The sequence below is a fragment of the Anolis carolinensis genome, chromosome 5 (genome assembly GCF_035594765.1).
Source record: "Anolis carolinensis isolate JA03-04 chromosome 5, rAnoCar3.1.pri, whole genome shotgun sequence".
NCBI lineage: Eukaryota > Metazoa > Chordata > Lepidosauria > Squamata > Dactyloidae > Anolis > Anolis carolinensis.
In genome coordinates this window covers 4,299,719-4,321,387 of record NC_085845.1, presented here as the reverse complement: position 1 = coordinate 4,321,387, position 21,669 = coordinate 4,299,719, and the positions used below count along the sequence as shown (strand labels likewise).

Below are 21,669 nucleotides of genomic sequence, written 5' to 3'. Positions count from 1 at the left end.
TAAAGCCAAAAGCTCCAAGAGGAGGGTGAAGAGACGTCGTCAGGAGGATCCAAGGTCAGGTCAGGAGACAGCAACGGAGTCCGGAGGGCAAGCCAGGAGTCAAAAGCCGAGAGTAGTCGTCAATCAAAGGGCGAAGACAGAAGCAAGGTCAAATTCCAATCCAGGGTCCGAAGAGGGTGCAGTCATCAAAACCAGGTCCACGAAAAGGCACAAAGAGCCAAGCAACGATGGTAACAGCAGCTAGAAATAGTAATCAGAGTGCAGTCCAGGGAAACCCACACAGTTCCATCCCTCCGTTGCAGAGCAATCCCAGATAACTTACATCAGAAGCACAGTCCCAGTCCAGTCTTCATGAATGCACAGAAATCCCAATGGCGCTTCAGCAACACCTTGCCACACGCAAAGTGAAGTGGCCAAACATTCCCATTTTATTCCCCTTCCTCTTGGGTGTCCAAACACTCACACCCAAACACCAGGTGTCCCAGATCTTACTCAGAGTCCGAACTCCACACAGCTAGGGCTCGTGGATCAGGAGTGCCTAATAGTTCGTTGGAGTCCCAGTCATCCTGCCCATACTTAGCCCCATGAACACTTAAAGAACCATCCTCCCTTCTCCAAGCATCCCAAGTGGGATCTGCTCCTGAAGACACTCCAGGTTCAGTAGTATCCATAGGCCCCAAATCCCCAGACATCTCCGGTGGCTGTGCCCATTCAGTGCCCACTTCCCCAGCCACCACCTGTTCCCCAGCATCCATTTCTTCCCCAAACTCCCCATCTGAATCTTCCTCAGAAGATTCCCCATTGAGCTCTCTAATCCGTTTCCTGCGCAACTCCTCCAATGAGCCCTCATCGCGAGGGTTTTTCCTTCCTCTTCTAATCCCATCACCATCAACCATAATCCCCGAAGGCGCAGTCACAACAGGACCCGTCTGGAAAATTAAGGCCTTGTGGATTCTATTCTAGGCAACTTACATCCTTTGAACAGAACTATACAATTTGGGGAAAAGAATTGTTAGCCATTAAGGTGGCATTCGAGATTTGGAGACACTGGTTGGAGAGGGCTAAGCATCAGATTATTGTTCGAACAGATCATAAAAACTTGGAACATCTACAAACAGCCAGGAAGCTTAATCAGCGTCAGATTCAGTGGGCTCTGTTCTTTTCTAGGTTTGATTTCAAGGTTCATTTTGTGGAGGGTAAGAAAAATTTGAGAGCTGATGCTCTGTCTAGAAAACCAGAGTTTAAGTTATGCGAACAACCAATGACCAAGACTGTTTTACCCGTCTCTTCGTTAAATGTGGTACAGGATACAGTGGACTTACATGCGCAAGTTCTGTCCTCTCAAAAGGAGGATAGGTGGGCGCAGGAACAACTTAAGTTATTGTCTCTGGGCCTTAAGACAATTGTTCCTAATTTACAGGATGAAAATGGGGTATTATTGCGACATGGTCAAGTCTTTGTACCGCCCGGTAGGCTTTGTCTGGATGTGATACAAGCTCATCATGATGAGCCAACAGCAGGTCACTTTGATAGGTTTAAGACGGTGCAGTCTATCACTTGTAATTATTGGTGGCCTAAGATGCGTCAGGACATCCTGAAGTATTGTAACAGTGGTGCCATATATCAACAATGCAAAGATCCAGTGGGACGTCCGCAGGGCCTGTTATTACCTTTACCAATTCCTGAAAAACCTTGACAGATTATATCCATGTATTTCATTATGGATTTACCTAGGGTAGGGGGTTATACGTGTATCTGGGTGGTGGTGGATTTGTTTTCTAAAATGGCACATTTCATTCCGTGCTCCAGGGTTCCAAAGGCTCCGGTGTAAGCTAAATTGTTTGTGTGACACATTTTCCGATTACATGGTGCTCCAGAAATCATCATATCGGATAGGGCACCTCAATTTGTGTCACAATTTTGGAGACAATTCCATGCTCAGCTTGGGACCAAGCTGAATGTCTCATCGGCATTCCATCCGCAAACTGACGGTCAGTCAGAATGTGTGAATGGATTTTAAGAACAGTACTTGCGTTGTTTTTGTTTGCAGCAGTCTGGGGATTGGGTACAGGGAGTACCGGTGGCAGAGTTTGCATATAACAATGCCATGCATAGTGCCAGCTAGCATTCACCGTTTGAACTTACTTACGGTTTTCATCCACCGGGGGGGGGGGGATGGCACCGTCGCAAAATGTGGTATCGCCTGACCCTGTGTACCATTCTAGTGAGTTGAGGGCCTTGCAGGACGTTGCTCGAAAGCTTCTCTTAGAAGCTAAGGCAGAGCAGAAGGTTCAGGCCGATAGACATCGGCAGGCTGGTGAAGACCTTCAGGAGGGGGAAATGATGTGGTTATCTGTGAAGCACATTAAGTCAACTGTTGGAAAGTTTGGGGTGCAGTTTTTGGGACCTTTCCCTATTGTGAAGAAGATTTCCTCTGTAGCATTTTGGTTGCATTTGCCCTCATGTCTTAAGGTTCATCCTGTTTTTCATCGTTCCTTGCCAAAATTGGATACCTCCCATAAACGTCTGTCGGTGATTTCAGAAGTAACGAATCCAGTGTCAGTTCCGGCGGGTGGGGACTTTGTGTGGGGGGATAGTGTTGTGAATGAGCCTTCTGGGGTCAATGATACTACTGATAGTAGCAGGAAGAGAAGAAAGACTCCTTAGGAGCAAGACTCATTTGATGTTAAGATTTAACTTTATACTTGCAGAGTCTCAGCGCCTTCCAGTAGCTTACACCTGCTCAGTACTTTCAGTCTTCCAGTCTGCTTCCACAGTAGACACTTGAGCACATGCCCGGCCATTGTCAGTTTTTACTACTGTCTTTCCCCTAGTCTAGATGATATTACAGACTCACCACAGTTCGCAGTATCTTGTCCTAGTAGACAGGTTTAATTGCATATAGACTTCACAACAAAAAAGGAGGAAGGGAGAGGGAAGATACACTGAACATGGTTCTTTATATACAATACATTTACACATAGTAATCCTTGATTGGTTACCAACTAATTTACCCAACCCAAACTCAGGATTGCGTCATTGACAATCACCTGGAGTAAGCCCAAACACATTCCCCAAATGATTCCCCATATACAATCAATCGGCATTCCCAATAGAAGCCCATTAGCAGTGCATGACTCAATACATTGTAAAACCTAACATTTGAGGAGTTACAGAGGAAGAGGTTAAGAGAGATGTTTGAAGAATCAACAGATGAGGATTCATTTGAGGGTTTTGAAGGGGATGAGGGGCTTGAAATGGACATTGGGGATGTGATACAGGCAGAAGAGGATGACATGGAGTGGACACGCATTCCAGAGGGTTGTGATGGGGAAACTGGGCTCACTGGTAGTGGGGACGCTGAGGAAACATGGGGTCCTTCAGGATCGAACCCAAGGTGGTCTAATTGGAGGAGTGGGGATAGTTCCACAGCTGCGGGTAGGTCTGGGCGTTGGCAGGACGGTTTCTGCTCGGATGAAGAATGGGGACAACCTGTGGGAAGGGCGGTGCCTGGCTCGGGTTCTGAAGATAAGTTGTAAATAAATTGTGGGCATTTGGCCATTGGACCCTTGCGTGTGGCAAGGTGGTTGTTGGGCGCCATAGGGTTTCGTGTTCATGTTCCTGAAGACTGGCTTGGGACTGTGCAACCAACGTAAGTTTATTCCAGGTTACTTCTACGATGGGGACTGGAACTGTGTGGGTTTTCTTTAGACTGCATTGTGATTACTGTCTGCATTAGTTCACCTCCGTCGTTTTGGCTACTTGTGTCAACCCATTGACGAGGACTTTGCTGTGACGACTTCTCATCTTGGACCTTGGACTGGACATCGTTTTGGCATTAGTCTTTGCTCCCTATTCCAGCTTGGCTTTGTTCTCAATCCTGCAACTACTCTCCATTACTGACCACTGGCTTCGTTCCGTTTCCTTTTTGTGTGTGTCAGGAGGGCTTCTGGTGTGAGAGAATTGGCCGTCTGCAAGGATGTTACCAGCTGGGATGTTTTACCATCCTGTGGGAAGCTTTTCTCATGTTCCCACATGGGAAGCTGGAACTGACAGACAGGAGCTCGCCTCACTCCCCAGATTCAAAACCGCAGAACAGCGCATCTGCGAAAAGTGAACTGCAAAGTATTGAGTGTATTTGGCATTTTGTCTTTTCTCTCTTTTAATTGCTTTTATTATATATTCACACCACATTAAAATAAAAACAAACACAGACACTAAAACGAGAAACGAATGCCCGAGCCCATAGCTATAGTAGTTGCACAGGCCATCTCTTGGACTTGAAACACTGCACTTTATTCCTCTGCCCCAAAGCATCTTAGAATATAACATTGTATTTTAGTTCTAGTGGTCCCTCCAGGCCATCCTCTCCTCCATCCCAATGGTCTTTTTTTTTCTTTTTTCTTTGCAGATTCATATGTTATTTGAGTGATTATATTCCTTCTGCTTCTGTGATTGTTTTAGTCAATTGTTATGTTTTGGTTTTGTTTTTAATTCTTATAGCGTTTTATAGTGGTTTCAGTGTTTTATTGTACAATGTTTTATGCTGATTTTATATTGGAAACCGCCCTGAGTCCCTTTTGGGAGAGAGGGCGGTATACAAATAAACTTTTACTTACTAACTTACTCTTGCCTTTTCAAGTTCCCTCCAGCTGAACATTAACTCTTTCTTTTCCCTGTGCTCTTCTACTCTCCACCAGATTCTCTGCCATACTTTTGCTTCCACCTTCATCTGCCCCTGCGCAGTTCCCTCTGTCAGGGCAAATCCTTCATCTATATACCCTGCTTCCCCTAAAATAAGACATCCCCAGAAAATAAGACCTAGTAGAGGTTTTGCTGAATTGCTAAATATAAGGCCTCCCCCGAAAGTAAGACCTAGTAAAGCTTTTGTTTGGAAGCATGTCCAACGAACAGAACACCAGAGCATGCAGGATAGGTAAATGTGAGTACTAGGATTGTCTGATCGATGGAAAAAATGTTTCAATTCTCGTTTCTAAAGTAGGGGGTGCCGGCTCTTCGATGTAGAAATTAATTCTAAATGTTTCACCCAAAATTTTCAGATATTTCCGAAAATTCGTAATGTTTCTAAAATGTTTCTAAAATGGCGGATGCGCATGCGCAATCGCCAAAAAACAGGAAACCGGGGGGGACTTTTCTGGGGGTCTCCTCCCCTCATTTCTTGAGCTATTCTCATCAAATTTGGTACAGTGGGAGAACACATTCCACACTCTTTGCTCAACAAATTGCAGAATGTTTCCTGTCTCCTATGATTTTTGGCGAATTTTCATAACTTTTTATAATACACTATTTTTCAATATTTGAAGAAACCTGTTCCTGGTTTGAAAGTCTTATTTCCTGTTCAATTGGGTTCTTATCACTGTAAAAGTCCCTCTTCTACTTGTGTAGACTTTGGATTAGAAATGCAGCACACGCCAAGCAATGCCTTGACAGGATTGGCAACGCCCTTTGGAAACTATAAATTGCCTTTGAACCTTTTGATCAATGTTGCCACTGGCTGACCTTGTGATTGCAAAAATGAAACTCTGGCTGAGGACTTTGGATTAGAAATGCAGCACACGCCAAGCAATGCCTTGACAGGATTGGCAACGCCCTTTGGAAACTATAAATTGCTGTGGACCCTCTATTGAATCAAATCAATGTCTGACTTTGTGATTTCAGAAATAAAACTCAGCCCAAGGCTTGGAATTACAAACGGAGCGGGAGGGAAGCTCAGCGCTTACAGGGACGCAGACGTTCTTAGAAAACTATAATTTTCAAGCTCCCTCCTTTTAAGGCTTGGAAAGAAAGGCTTATGGGGTGATTGCTTTATTCCAGAAAAATTTAAAAAGGAAAGGCTAAAGGTCTCCCTCAGGAGCTCAGCGCTTACAGGGAAGCAGACGTGCTGCTTAGAAAAATATAATTTTCAAGCTCCCTCCTTTTAAGGCTTGGAAAGAAAGGCTTATGGGGTGATTGCTTTATTCCAAAAAAGGAAAAATAGAAAGGCAAAAGGTCTACCTCAGGAGAAGGAACCAACCCAAAGCTCAGCACTAGCAGGGAGGGACGCAGACTCCTTTGGAAAAAAAATTCCCAACATCCACAGCAAGGACTCTGCCCCAAGCCAATTTCCCCCCAACACAATATCTAAGCAGCAACAACCCTCTACCCCCAGTCACTTTGCCCTCTCAGCTTCACGGCGCGCGCGAAACACCCTCTCTCCTCGGTGTCCCAACCCAGAATGGCTTGGCTCCGTGCGGAGGCGATTTTTATAGCGATTCTAAACGTGGACGCGGAGGACGCTAGCCCCCACCTTTTTTAGCCATCGTGGAAGACTTTGATGGGCCAGGAGCGGGAGCCATGTTAGGCTGCGCTAGGCTCCCGTTCATGTTAGGTTGCAGAAACAATAATAATAATAATAATATTTAAAAAATATTTTTTAAAAAATTTGGAGGAAAAAAATTAACGAAAATTTTAAGACACAATTACAGAATGGGCCAACGATGGATCGTATTACATTGCCAGTAGCGCCCAGGAAAAACGTTTCAATACTCGTGTCAAAAAACGGGAACAATACAAAATAATTACGGTAGGGGAATTTTTACGACAATATGGACAACCCTAGTAAGTACAATAGAGTGTTGTACATGGAAATATTGGTAGTAACAGGAAATTCTTGATAGGATTCAGTTTGTCTGGTTATGCTGGTTTCTGATAACAACTACTGTACAGTATATAATAAATGTTCATTTTTTTTTGTTCAACAATAAATGTGAATTCTTCTTCATGGAAAAATAAGACATCCCCTAAAATAAGACTTAGTGCATCTTTGGGAGCAAAAATTAATATAAGACACTGTCTTATTTTCGGGAAAACACAGTATATAAAAATGTAATGTGCTGTTTTACTATGGAGTAAACAACAAAACCACTAAACCCAATCACACCGAATTTGGCCACAAAAGACAGCCATTCAGTCTATGTCTTTCAAACAAAAAGCCTAGAAAAATAAAGTCCAAATGAGAGGTCGAGAAAGAGCCGTTTTCCCCCTTTAGAAACAGCTCAGAACAATAGGCCCCCCTCCTTTAGGCCCCGCCCACTTCGTATCCTAGCAATTCCCTCAACCAAAATGGCATGCAGGGCACAGGCAGAGTGCACTTAGGCCTCATCCACACTGCCTATAAAATACAGATTATCTGATTTGAACTGGATTATATGGAAGTGTAGACTCAAGTCCCTCCCTTACAACTATATAACCCAGAATGCCAAGGCACATGCTTTGAACTGGGGTATCTTGAGTCCACACTGCCATATAACCCAGTTCAGTGTAGAAGGGGCCTCATATCAGTTCTAAGCAGATAATAGAAGATTATTAATATATAGTATTTACTGTGGTATAATAATACAGAACAACATAATCTCTAAAATCAGGACAGTAAATAAAGAGCAACACTCTGAAAACAGGGAAATTCCAGCCAGGAAACAATCAGGGCCAGCTAACACCTCCCAACAAAGGATTCCCCCAGGCAGGAAGTATCCAGGCTTTGAAGCTGCAAGGCCATTAAATGCTAATCAAGGTGACTAATTGCAGCATTCATACTTGCCACACCAAGACTGTTAATTGCTATTCAACCTGGGCAACCAAGGATTCCACAAGGCAGAAAGTGGCCAGGCTTTTAAGCTGCAAGACTATTCGGTGCAATTCAAGCTGGCCAAACAAGGATTCCCCTACAAAAGGAAGTAGCCAGGCTTCAAAGTGGCTCTTTGATTGAGAGTGCTACTCCAGCTCGCCAAACAAGGATTCCCCTAGGTATAACACAGCCAGGCATTGAAGCTGCAAGGCTATTCAGGGTAATTCAACAAGACCAGCAAAGGATTAACCTTGGTAGAAAGCGGCCAGGCTTTGAAGCAGCAAGGCTATTCATTGCTATTCTAGCAGCCCAAAAAAACCATTCCCCTAGAACACAAGTACCCAGCCTCCCAAGCAGCAACCCTATTCTATTGAATTCCAGCTCACCAAACAAGAAAACAGCCAGGCTTTGAGGCTGCAAGGCTATTCACTGCCAACAAATGATTCCCATAAGCCACAGCAACACATGGCCGGGCACAGCTAGTAGCATCTAAACGGATGTGGTCTTCTATATGAATAATCATCATCTAATTTCCAACATACCTAACAGGAATGCAGCTAAACTGCATTTATTCTACCATGTAGATGCGCCCTATGTTCAAGACTAGAATGGAAGAGCTTGTGATGACCAGTCCAAGGTTTATGCCAACTTAATTTATGGCTAATCTTTCAGATCCTGTCATAATTTTTGAGGCGGAAAAGTCTGTGCAAGAACTGGCCACCTTAAGCACGATGATAAATGAACTCAATGAAGCAATAGGTAAGTTACTGAGACTGAGATGTGGGGGAAGCTGAATGGAAAGGGAGAAACCTGTGCTGTTAGGCCAGTTGTGCTGAAGGTCCACATAGGTCTTCCTCGTTCCTTCCCGATGGATCAAGTCATCAGCTGTGAACTTAGAGAGGCTTTCAAAACACTTTTCGGTAATAGTTGTGTGTCCAAATGGGCCTGCAATTCTGTTTTTGTTCATGAAGGGGAGGAGTTGTGAAAGGATACTAATACAATAGAGTCTCCAACATAAATGAGCCAGAACATTGGATAAGCAAAAATGTTGGATAATAAGGAGGGATTAAGGAAAAGCCTATTAAACGTCAAATTATATTATGATTTTATAAATTAAGCACCAAAACATCATGTTTAACAACACATCGACAGAAAAAAAAGAGTTCAATACACAGTAACATTACGTAGTAATTACTGTATTTACAAATTTAACACCAAAACATCACAATGTATTGAAAACACTGACTACAAAAACACTGACTACTAAAAAGCAAACTGCATTGGATAATACAGAACGTTGGATGAGTGAAGATTGGATAAATGAGAAGCTACTGGAATGTTATCTTGAGTTTACAACTTATAATGCGCACTTTAGCTTATCTATTATTGTAACCTCACTGGTTTTAATTCTATGTTTTATTAAGTGTGTTTTTATTTCATAGGTTAATGTTCAGATTTTATAATTGGTGCATGTTTTGTCTATTGATGAATTGTATACTGTTATTGTTTTTATTTGATATTTCTGTGAGCCGCTCTGAGTCCCCTTTGGGGGAGATGGAGGCGGGATATAAATAAGCATTATTATTATTATTATTATTATTATTATTATTATTATTATTGACACAACAACGTTGTATGACACAGCAAACAAGATAGTTATGCTGGATTTTGTATCACAAAATCACAAGTCGAACACTTCCCAAGTGTCTAGGACTGTGTGATGTATTTTCGGATGATGCGTGCAGATCCCAGTAGGGTGGCCTTTTGCAGTTGGCAGATCGTAATTTTGTCAATGTCTATTGTTTCCAAATGCCAGCTGAGATCTTTTGGCACGGCACCCAGTGTGCCCATCACCACCGGGACCACGTGCACTGGTTTCTGCCATAGTCTTTGAAGTTCAATCTTGAGGTCCTGATAGCGGCTGAGTTTTTCCTGTTGTTTTTCGTCAATGCGACTGTCACCTGGGATGGCGACATCAATGATCTAAACCTTGTTCTTTTCCACAACTGTGATGTCTGGTGTGTTGTGTTCCAGAACTTTGTCAGTCTGGATTCGGAAGTTCCACAGTATCTTTGTGTGCTCATTTTCCATGACCTTTGCAGGTTTGTGATCCCACCAGTTCTTTGCTGCTGGGAGGTGGTACTTGAGGCATAAGTTCCAATGAATCATTTGGGCCATATGGTTGTGCCTCTGTTTGTAGTCTGTCTGTGCAATTTTCTTACAGCAGCTGAGGATATGATCAGTGGTTTCATCGGTTTCCTTGCACAGTCTGCACTTTGGGTCATCAGCTGATTTTTCGATCTTGGCCTTAATGGCCTTTGTCCTGATGTCTTGCTCCTGGGCTGCAAGGATCAGGCCTTCTGTCTCCTTCTTCAGGGTCCCATTCGTGAGCCAGAGCCAGGTCTTCTCCTTATCAGCTTTTCCTTCAATTTTGTCAAGGAACTTTCCATGCAGTGTTCTGTTTATTATTATTATTATTATTATTATTATTATTATTATTATTATTATTATTATTATTAAATCCAATCCTTCCCCCCCTCCCCATTCCTATTTTTTTGACAAAGAGGAAATCCGTGACCAATTGAGCCATGGCTGGGTTGCCAGTGTAGATGCCATCTATTTATTTGATCCGTTAATAGCAACCTGGTATGAAGCAAGAACATACTGTAAGAAGGAAAATGCTGAACTGGCATGGGTTGAAAGTGCAAAGGATGAGGTACGTAGAACAGGGCGAGGGTCCCTCTGCTGTCCTGTCCTTTCCAGACCTGCAAGAATAGCCACCGTAACCATTTATCCTGTTGCTTCCTCTCCCTGGACAGAAGCGAGGCTCAGAAGCAGCTTGGCAAGGACCCCCTTCCAATGTAGGGCTGTTCCAAGGCCAGTTTGCATTTAGGGGGATGGTTGTTGGTTTCCCCTGCCCTTGACCATGTGGGGAGAGCAGCCTAGAGGTAGGTGGAAGTGGTTTGGTAGGTTGGGTGCTTCTGGATGCTTACTGGCCAACCAGTTCGTGTAGAGACCCCCTGAGCAAAACCCATGCAGGAATGCAAAAGGAGCTTTTATGTTGAAGGTAAGTCCTACAGATAACAAGGGCCGTCCTGTGTGTGGTCTTTGAAGGATTGGTTAAGCAAAATGTATACAAAATGTGTGCTTCAGAGAAATGCTGGACCACTCCAGCAACTACCATGTCAGACTACACAGAGCAGCCACTGAAATCCACAAGCATGTGGAAACCATGAACCTAATCAAAAACGTGGTTATGGGACCAGGCATTTGAGCATGAGTAGCAGCAAAAATGAGATAAGAATATATGACCTACTGACAGACCCCACATGAACATGGAAAGCGCCTTAAATGTATATTTAAATGTATAATTATGTATATTTTAATGGATATTCTTAATTTTATTGTAATTTTTAATCTTGATGGAGTTTTAAATTTGACGACAACTGTTTTTAATGTGTATGTTTATATTGTAAGCCGCCCTGAGTCCCCTGATGGGTGAGAAGGGCGGGGTAAAAGTGATGTAATAAATAAATAAATAAATAAATAATCTGGCTACCAGTATTTAAAAAATTCTAAAATCAGGACAGTAAATAAAGAGCAAGACTCAAAAAGCAGGGGAATTCCAGACAAGAATCAATTAGAGCCAGTTAACACCTCCCAGCAAAGGATCCCCACAGACAGGATGCAGCCAAGCTTTGAAACTGCGGGCCATTAAAATGCTAATCAAGGTGGCCAATTGCAACATTCACACGTACCTCAAGCAGACAAGAGTTCTTTCCCCCACCCTGGATATTCCACAGATATATAAACCTCACTTACTTAGTTTCCAACAGACCCCTCTACCTCTGAGGATGCCTGCTATAAATGTGGGCGATACGTCAGGAATGAATGCTTCTGGAACATGGACACACAGCCCAGAAAACTCACAACAACCCAGTGATTCCTGCCATTAAAGCCTTCGACAAGGCAATGTGTGCTTTGCCTGTAACACTCCTTGAGAGCAGGCATTGGGCCCATCTCCACTGGACATTTCATGCAGGTCAAAGATAGATCAAGCTAAGAACTTCCATCTTCAGCTTAAGAAATCCCTTAATGCGCCCGAGTGCTCTGGGGTTTGTGTCATCACCATCCAGGCCTCAAACTGGTTCCAGGCTGCAAAGACACTTACTTCAATCCCAGTTTCAAACTGCATTAAATGGTCAGCATACATGGGGCCATTGTCTAACACAGTGATTCTCAACCTTCCCAATTAAGACAGTTCCTCATGTTGTGCTGACCCCCAACCATAAAATTATTTTCATTGCTACTTCATAACTGTCATTTGGCTATTGTTATGATTTGTAATGTAAATATCTGATATGCAGGATATATTTTCATTCACTAGACCAAATTTGGCACAAATACCTGATACACCCAAATTTGAGTACTGGTGGAGTTGGGATTGGTTTTGTCATTTGGGAGTTGTAGTTGCTGGGATTTATAGTTCACCTACAATCAAAGAGCATTCTGAACTCCACCATCCATGGAACTGAACCAAACTTGGCACACAAAACTCCCATGACCAACAGAAAATACTGGAAGGGTTGGGCAGGTATTGACGTTGAGTTTAGGAGTTGTAGTTCACCTACATCCCGAGAGCACTGCGGACTCAAAAAATAATTGATCTGGACCAGACTTGGCACGGATACTCAATATGCCCAAATGTGAACACTGGTGGAATTTGGGGAAAATAGACCCTGACATTTGGGAGTTGTAGTTGCTGGGATTTATAGTTCACCTACAATCAAAGAGCCCCTTGAACCCCAACAACAATAGAATTGGGCCAAACTTCCTACACACAACGCCCATGCCCAAAAGAAAATACTACAGTGATATGGGAGGAATTGACAGCGATTTAGGGAAGATGTAGTTCACCTACCTCTGGAGAGTACTATGAACCCAAATGACTATGGATCTGGACCAAATTTGGCACAAATACCCGATACGGCCAAATTTGAATACTGGTGGGGAATGATTTTGTTCTTTGGGAGTTGTAGTTGCTGGAATTTATAGTTAACCTACAATCAAAGAGCACCCTGAACCCTGCCCACAATTGATCTGCACCAAACTTGGCACACTACCTACATTGAATACTGGTGGGATTGGGGGGGGGCTGTTTTTGATGGCCAATCACAGCAGGAGGAGGGCTTTTGGTGGGAGGATTCACTATTTGTTTCCAATAGGAAGAGGAGGACAGGCCGAGAAATCTTTAGCCTTCTCTGCTAAAAGGGTTCCGAATATGTGTTTTCTGATGATCTTTGGAGACCCCTCTGACACCCCCCCCCGGGGTTCCGACCCCCAGGTTGAGAAATGCTGGTCTAACATGTCCTTCCCAGTAAAGAGTTTGTGATTGTGCTTTTTTTTTAATAGAGGTTTATTGAAGAGGAACTCAGGGGAAAAGACAAATCTCACTGGCTTGGAGTCCAGAATTCAGGCGCGGGCTACAGGTGGGATGTCGGAAACATTTCTGTGTCCCAATAGTGAGTCATTCAACATATATTCATGGCCTTTGGGGTGGAAATGTTCTCAGAAATGTTCTTTTACTTCTTCAGCTGGGGCTTCCTAAAATCCAGCACAAAATCAGACCTTTAAATTTGAAGCAAAAATAGAGGCTTGGGGGAGATTAGTTATATACTGAAACTATTTATGAAACTATTTACTTATTTATTTATTTATTTATTTGCAGTATTTATATTCCGCCCTTCTCACCCTGAAGGGGACTCAGGGCAGATCACAATGTACATATGCATGGCAAACATTCAATGCCATTGGACATATGATATAGAGACAGACAGGGCCGGCCCTAGGCAATTTTCAAATGTAAGCAAACCATATTTTGGCTCCCCCCCCCCCCAAATGCCGTGAGAGTGGAAGAAGAGAGCCATGGAGATTTCCCCAAAGTGCTAGGCCTTGGCCGGAGGGAGGGCGTTGCTATTTCCCAGAACTTTTGTTTGCCCGCCTCTCTCTCTCTCTCTCTCTCTCTCTCTCTCTCTCTCTCTCTCTCTCTCGGCACTGTACCAGACGTCTCAATAGCGCGCCCCTAGGGGATTGGCGCATTCCCCACTTTGCTTACTTAGACAGAGACACAGTGGCTATTGAACATTTCCCAGCCTCCGGCTTCATGAGGGTATGCTCGATTCTGCCCACAGGGGGAGCTACTACTTCATCATCCACTGTGACACCAAGCCCTTGATGGAGTACTTCCTCATTCTTCCACACACATGCCGCTGGGCCATTTTTTTATGGTGACTTTCGCACCTCAGGTTAGCTTCAGCTTGCTAAAGACACCAAGCCACACACAGAAAGTAGTCTTTTGTAGTTTATTTAGAAAATAGGCAAAAGATGGTTCATAAAAGGGTAAAAGTTCAGTTCCAAAAGATAGGTACAAAACAAGGCTGTAAGCAATAAGTCCATAGAAACATAGAGCATGAAACAAGGTCCTTTTCATAGAAGCCAAAAGTCCCAGCAAACAGAATATATCCAGATGATAATACAGGAAAGCAAACTTGGTACAGGAAAACAGACTTGCTTCTTGATCAAGCGATGGAGTTGCATTGACAGAGATCTTCCTTTCAGCAGACTGTTTTAAAAGCATGACATAAAGGCATTCCTTTGCCCTTTGACCTCCCGTTTATTAGCTATTTGAAGACTTCTGCGCAACCCTCTAAATTCCAGTCCCGTAGCCTGATCGAGAGATGTGGCCTCAGGGTCAAGGTCACTGAGATCGTTACAGTTATCAGGCAGAGGCAAAGAGCTACCCTCCCTTTCTGCTTCCTGCACTTGAAATCCGTGATCAGAAACAACATCATCATTTCTTCCTGTGGAAACAACTCCCTGCTCTTCATTTCCCACAGCAGGAACACTCTGCACCTGGATCCTATCATCCCCAGCATCAGAGTCATCTTCAAATTCATCCTGAATCTGCTGAATCCCATCATTATGCACATATAACCCAGAATCTTCATCAGAATCACACAAAGGCACATCAGAGTCACACAAAGGCAAAGGCTGAGTCACAACAGTAACGTATATTAGTTAAATTATCCTCCCGCATAAAGCGGTCCCTAAATTTTCCTACTTGACAGATGCAACTGTCTTTCGGGTTGCTTAGGTAAACAACGAGCTAGGCTATTTAATGGACGGGCACTCAGTCTGACCTGGGTTGGTTTCGAACTCATGACCTCTCTGTCAGTAGTGATTTATTGCAGCTGGCTACTAACCAGTTCTCTACTGTAATTCCTATCCTAAAAGAAGCCAGTTTTGTCTGTCCTGAGAGAACCTAATGGCTAACTGTCCCCCTGCCACAGCACTAGCGCTGTCCCCTCTCTATGGAACAGCCTCTGGCTAATATGTGGGTTGTTGGCTCCAAAACCTGCTCTTGGAGTGTACATGAGATCCACATAGATGTGAGCAAATTGGGTACTTTAAAAAGTCCTTTTTGGCTCCCACTGTTCTAGAGCTCCCGGGGTTTCTGGGTGGAACGTCCTGTCTAGATCCCTTTCAATCCACTTTCAGGCCTGGTTCTGGAAGAGAGAGAGACAGCTTTGGCCGCTGTGATGGATGCTCAGTGCTGGGAAGTTGGCAGCGAGGGAACGTGGAAGATAGAGAAGGCCAGACCTTACCAAATTACAACTCCCAGGGTTCCATAGCCCTAAGGCATGGCAGTTCAAATGGGGCAAATGTCATATATTCTGCAAGATAGATGCACCCGTAGAAATAGCTAAGGATTTGGTCTGATGTATTGCTGCCATCTTCTTTTCAGCTATTGGGCTCCATATCAACCGGCTGCAAGAACTAGTTCACGTGAAAGAGCAATATGTGTTACAGTGAGAGCCAAGTGCCAGACACACTTTCGGTGTTGGCAGACTTATTATTGTGATACATTAGCAAAAGTGTTGTGTAAAAGGAAGCCAAACCCAAAGTGGATGACTTGACTGCGCACATTAAGACAAACAGCCCCGTATTCCATGACTGTTGGAAAGAGAGAAGGATACCACTTTATTGGATACAGAAGCCACAGCCAGTTCATCAGAATATTAAACACAAACTTAAAAAAGCACAACCTCTCTGACGTCATTATTCAACTTTCTTGAGAATGTATATTGCAAGCTAACCGTGTGGTATCTACACCATAGAATGGGAGGAACAATAGAACAGAGTAGCTTTATTTGTCATTATGCTATTGCACAATGAAATTACATAATGTAATGAAATGTGCATTTTTTTAGTTTACAGATGTTATGTTAAATTGTGTATTGTGTTTTAAAAGGGTCATTATTTCAGTTATTGCATCTCTGCACTCATGAGTTGCTTGCCATGGAGAAGTGGGCGGAGCCAACTGCTGTTTTGGTGGAGAAGTGCAGCTTTAAAAAAGAAGCAGTTAGTCTGTGCCCTGATGAGGTACAGGGAAGACTGATCCTCAGTTGAAGGGATCAGGGAGACTCAATTTCTTATTTTTGAGTCAGTTTAAAATAAGTTTGGTGACTTATTTTAAGGTAGTTTGCCTCCTGATGAGGAACAGATAATCTGTGATTGTAATTCACAGGATGACTGCAGTTTAAAGCAGTAGAGAAAGAAGTGACATTTTAAGGAGTTTGAAACACCTCATTCTAACTTTGCAACTGTTAATCACGTCAGAGCGCTTCACTTCAACAAATCAAAGTGCCTCTAAAGAGAAAGTTATTGTAACCACTAAGCTCTGTGCCTGAATAAACGTGTCATTGTTCTTTCTAACATCTCAGCCTCGTCACATATATTACCATCAAGAGTAATAATAAGAAGAAAAACAAAAAAAAGATCTCCTCTCTGAGTAGCTAGTGGCTGCTTCATCCCATAGTGGTGGCAAGAGTTGATAATCCCTTTTACATTTGGTGGCAGCATTTAAAATTAAACATCTTTACACTGGTGGCAGTGGTTATATAATATATAATATATAATAAATAATAAAAACATCCTTCTCCACACATATCTTCCCCCGCACACACCACAGAACAACCCACCCATCCTTCCACACCCACACCACTACCACACAGCTCCTAATACCACATCAATGTGAAACCACAGAGTTCAACATAGCCACAGCTCTAGGATAAAAGGTGTCTCTCAGTCTGTTTGGGCTGTCTGCCTGGAAAGCGTCCAGAGGAGGGCAACTAAAATGATCAAGGGTCTGGAGAACAAGCCCTATGAGGAGCGGCTTAAAGAACTTGGACAGCAACGGCTCCTGCTGCCCTGGGGTGCAACAGCGAGACAGGTCTGAGCCTCTGTATACCTCCCCTGAAGCGCTTGTTAGAACACAGGGGTGGGATACAGATGTTTAGCCCTGTCAGGCACTTGGGAAGAGGCCCCGCCCCCTCCTCTAGCCCCACCCCCTGTGTCCTGGCAGGTGCCGCAGGACAGGGATAGAAGCTCAGCCCTGCCTCAGAGCTCGTAACTCTGCCCATCCCAGTCCTGGCCGCCCATTTGTGGCCCCGCCCACCTCCCCCTCCCACCCTGCATCTTGGACTAGGGGAGAGGCTCAGCCCCGCCCTCTTGAGCAGGAGCCACGCTCACCCCTCTAAGCCACACACCCCTTTCCAGGGGGCACTGAGTCATATTTTTTCTGGAAAGGGGGCGGCAGGCCAAATAAGTTTGGGAACCACTGGTCTACATTATCATCAGCATATTGGAGTTCTATAACAAAATGGTTGTGACCTTACTTTTGGCTTTCAGCCTGCGAAGTTTAAAGAGCTTACCATCTGTCCAAAAGGTGATTTCTGCACCGGTGGGAAGCTTCTTGTCAACAAGGTGTAGAATTATAGCAATGAAGATGGAAAATAAGGTTAGGGCAATAACACGCCCCTCTTTGACACCTGGCCCCACCTTAAATGGGTCACCTTGGCAGCCATTACTATGGGCTTTGGGCAGAAATTTGGTAGGTAAATAACATCCGGTGCACTTTTCTCCAACACAGTCTTGGGAAGAAACACAGGGTCCCCAATCAACTTCAATGCATCCTGCTCAAAAAGGCAGCAGTTTCCATTTGCTGACAATGCCAACAGCCCTAACATTCTTCTTGCTGAAGTTATGGCTACATGAAAAGCCACTTTAAATGTCAGCTTGCACAATGTCACCTCTTCTAATGATTCAAAGATTGACTCATTCAAAAAAAAACTTAATACTAGGTGTAAATCCCAAGTAGGGAACCTGTGCTGAGTTCCCTACTTGGGAATTACATCCAGTCCTATTTGTTGCACCCTTCAGAGATTTCTTTGTGCGCTGATGGCACGACAAAGGCGCCCCGTCGAATGTCGGGACAATTGACAAAGTGTTGTTGAAGGCTTTCATGGCCGGGATCACAGGGTTGTTGTATGTCTTTCGGGCTGTGTGGCCTTGTTCCAGAAGTATTCTCTCATGACAAAGATCCACCCAGAGGAAAGGTGTTCTTACCATACATCAAGGGAACCACTGACCGCATAGGCAAACTGATGAAGAAACACAACCTACAAACCATCTACAGACCCACAAAGAAAATTCAGAGCACTTGATGAACCAACCTGGACACAGTATATTATTTGAGAACACAGAAATGCTGGACAATTCCAACAACTATCATGTCAGACTACACAGAGAAGCCATTGAAATCCACAAGCATGTGGACAACTTCAACAGAAAGGAGGAAACCATGAAAATGAACAAAATCTAGCTACCAGTATTAAAAAACTCTAAAATCAAAACAGTGGATGGGAACCAACACTCTGAGGGCAGAGGGCAGCTAATGACTAACAAAGGATGCCCCCAGGCAAGAGACAAAAACCTTTCCAATGCTAATTAGGGTGATTAACTGAAACATTAATGCTGGCTTCCCAGTGACAAAGGACTCTTGCCACACCCTGGACTCTACACAAATATATATTCTTTCCTTTCCTTACTTAGTTTCTCCATACCTCACAACTTCTGAGTATGCCTGCCATAGATGTGGGCGAAACATCAGGAGAGAATGCTTCTGGAACATGGCCACACAGCCCGAAAGACATACAACAACCCAATTGACAAAGTACCTTCTCTTCTCAATGTATTAGGTCTCAGATCTTTCTTACTCCTTTTTTAAAATTACATTTTATTTTTAGATGCTGAACATTTTAAATACATTTAAATACTCAAAATATCAACCTTTTCAACACAAGAGTGCTCATAGCATGTTAACTATCTCAGTTATAATGAAATAACCTTTACACATTTTTTCTGTCTGAGCAAAAAGAGTGTGTGTGTGTGTGTGTGTGTGTGTAATGTTCGTTTTATTATGGAGTAAACAACAAAACTACTGAACCCAATCACACCAAATTTGGCCACAAAAAACATAGTCGTCCAAAATATGTCTTTCAATAAAAAAAAAACCTAGAAAAATAGTCCAAATTACAGAGGTTGAGGAAGAGCCTTTCTCCCCCTAACTGCCAGTTAGAAAGGTAGGCTCTGTTGCCTTTAGCCCCCCCCCCCCCCCCGCGCTGCCTTTAGGCCCCATCCCCTTTGTATCCTAGCAACTCCCTCAGCCAAGATGGCGCCCAGGGCACAGGCAGTTAGGCCTTTTCGACACAGCCTATAAAATACAGATTATCTGATTTGAACTGGATTATATGGCAGTGTAGACTCAAGGCACTTCCATGCAGCTATATTACCCAGAATGCCAAGGCAGGATAATCCACAGTATCTCATTTGAACTGGATTATCTTGAGTCCACACTGCCATATAATCCAGTTGTGATGTCCCATGGACCCTTGGGCCATGAACCTGACTCCATTGTGGACCACAGTGATGAGGAAATAAGTTTTGTGCCGATTCAGCAAGACTCTGCCCCATTCCAGATGTTCCCTATTGACAATTCTAGTTCAACGCTCATTAAAAAGGCCCTTGAAACGGAGCCTTCTCTTCCCAGCTCCCCTCCCTTTGATAGAAGGATGTTTGTGGAAACTAACAGGCAGGAGAAAGCTGGCCGGAGACGAAGCGCGCGATTAGCAGCAAGGGAATCTGCTGATTAACCTATTTTCCCCTGAGAATTCTAAGGGAGGATTGCATCTGGCCAAGATGTTGTTCTAGCTCTTTTCCCTTGGGAAAAGAGCATTTGAGACACCTGTTCTGAGGGAAGATTCGAAGTTCTTTAAAAGTTCTGTGCGCTGGCTAGCCAGCGCGGAGTCAACGTGTCAGTTGAAGGAGTAACTTTGTTTCCAGTCAAGTGTGGACCGCATTTGAGTTCACTACCTTCCAGCCTAGCCGTGCCTTGTCTAGCCGTGTTCCTTGCCTTGCCTTGTTGCGATTCCAGCCTTGCCTTGTCGTGTATACAGCCTTGTCTACAATTCCTTGCCTCGGACTTGTTTTTGAACTCGAAGTTCTTTAAAAGTTCTGTGCGCTGGCTAGCCAGCGCGGAGTCAACGTGTCAGTTGAAGGAGTAACTTTGTTTCCAGTCAAGTGTGGACCGCATTTGAGTTCACTACCTTCCAGCCTAGCCGTGCCTTGTCTAGCCGTGTTCCTTGCCTTGCCTTGTTGCGATTCCAGCCTTGCCTTGTCGTGTATACAGCCTTGTCTACAATTCCTTGCCTCGGACTTGTTTTTGAACTCTAGAAAAGACTTGGACTTTTCCCCACTCAAACTAATTGGAAGTTTGAGTGCGTTTCGGTTTTTGGATTACAAACTTTGAACTCTAATATCAGACATTGGACAATATATTATTGGACTATATTTGACCTCTCCCAAAAGGTCTATTGCTGAACTATATCTTCTGCTTGTTTTTGTTTCATTTCTTCATTTCCTTAATAAAGATATTAGATTGTTTATTGGCTTCGGTGTATTGGTTTCCAGTGCTCTCGCAGCCAGGGGTGTCACACCAGTTCAGTGTGGATTTTATACTGCTGTGTAGAAGGCGCCTCATATAATCCACTTCTAAGCAGATAATATAAGATTATAAATATAATATGCAATAATTACTGTGGTGTAATAATACAGAACAATATAATCTCTAAAACCAGGACAGTAAATAAAGAGCAACACTCTGAAAGCAGGGAAATTGGGAATTCCAGAAAGGAAACAATCAAGGCCAGCTAACACTTCCCAACAAAGGATTCCCCCAGGCAGGAAGCAACCAGGCTTTGAAGCTGCAAGGCCATTAAATGCTAATTAAGGTGCCTAATTGCAGCATTCATACCCGCCACACTGAGACTATTAATTGCTATTCAATCTGGCCAACCAAGGATTCCTCAAGGTAGAAAGTGGCCAGGCTTGCAAGCAGCAAGGCTATTCAGTGCAATTCAATCTGGCCAAACAATGATTCTCCTACAAAGGAAGTAGCCAGGCTTCAAAGCGGCTCTTTGATTGAGGGTGCTACTCCAACTACTCCAGAAAGCAGCCAGGCTTTGAGGCTGCAAGGCTATTCACTGCTATTCCACCTGGCCAACAAATGATTCCCATAAGCCACAGCAATGCATGGCCAGGCAAAGCTAGGATATATCTATCTATCTATCTATCTATCTATCTATCTATCTATCTATGTAACCTCACAGCATAAAAGTAAATCTCCTTCTGGGTAAGTAATTACAGTAGAGTTCTGGTTATCCGACTTAAATGGGCCGGCCGAATGTCGGATAACCAGGAATGTCGGATAATAGAGAGGCCCGTTAGCCCCGGTGCGTGCTTTCTATTTAGCAACACACACCGGGGCTTCTCTGAAGGGCTGGGCCTTTGGCGAAGGGAAGAGATGCTGGGTGCTTGCTGGAAGGGAAAGTCTGTGCCAACCACGTCTCCTCCCTCCAGCAAGCACCGTGGACCATGTGGCCTGGCCTGGCACGTCAGATAATATAGAACGTCGGATAATCGGAAGTTGGATAACCGGAACGCTACTGTAGTTCTTATTTAAAATTAAGTTAAACATGGCACAATCAAGCCAAGTAAAGCACTTCCCATTCTAGATTTTAGATTTCCAGAGCTTGATTTTAGCACTATTGAATTCTGCTTCCCGGGAAAGCATGAATACTTTTCCA

At 43.7% G+C, this 21,669-nt stretch overlaps 1 protein-coding gene across 14 annotated transcripts in view; it reads left to right on the top strand.

The window, feature by feature from the left end:
• LOC134299367 (asialoglycoprotein receptor 1-like) overlaps positions 1–15,746 on the top strand; it is a 38,539-nt gene extending 22,793 nt beyond the window's left edge. For 4 of the 14 annotated variants that reach the window (XM_062982080.1, XM_062982083.1, XM_062982082.1 and 1 more), the window contains exons 6-9: positions 8,297–8,383; positions 10,189–10,340; positions 13,037–13,146; positions 15,429–15,743. In XM_062982080.1, coding sequence (XP_062838150.1) covers positions 8,297–8,383; positions 10,189–10,340; positions 13,037–13,146; positions 15,429–15,600 — 521 coding nt within the window. In that variant the 3' untranslated portion in view covers positions 15,601–15,743. Of the gene's footprint in view, positions 1–8,296; positions 8,384–10,188; positions 10,341–13,036; positions 13,147–15,428 lie in introns of all 14 variants that reach the window. The other 10 variants (XM_062982090.1, XM_062982091.1, XM_062982089.1 and 7 more) reach the window with 7 other exon arrangements.
• The last annotated feature ends 5,923 nt before the right edge of the window (positions 15,747–21,669 follow it).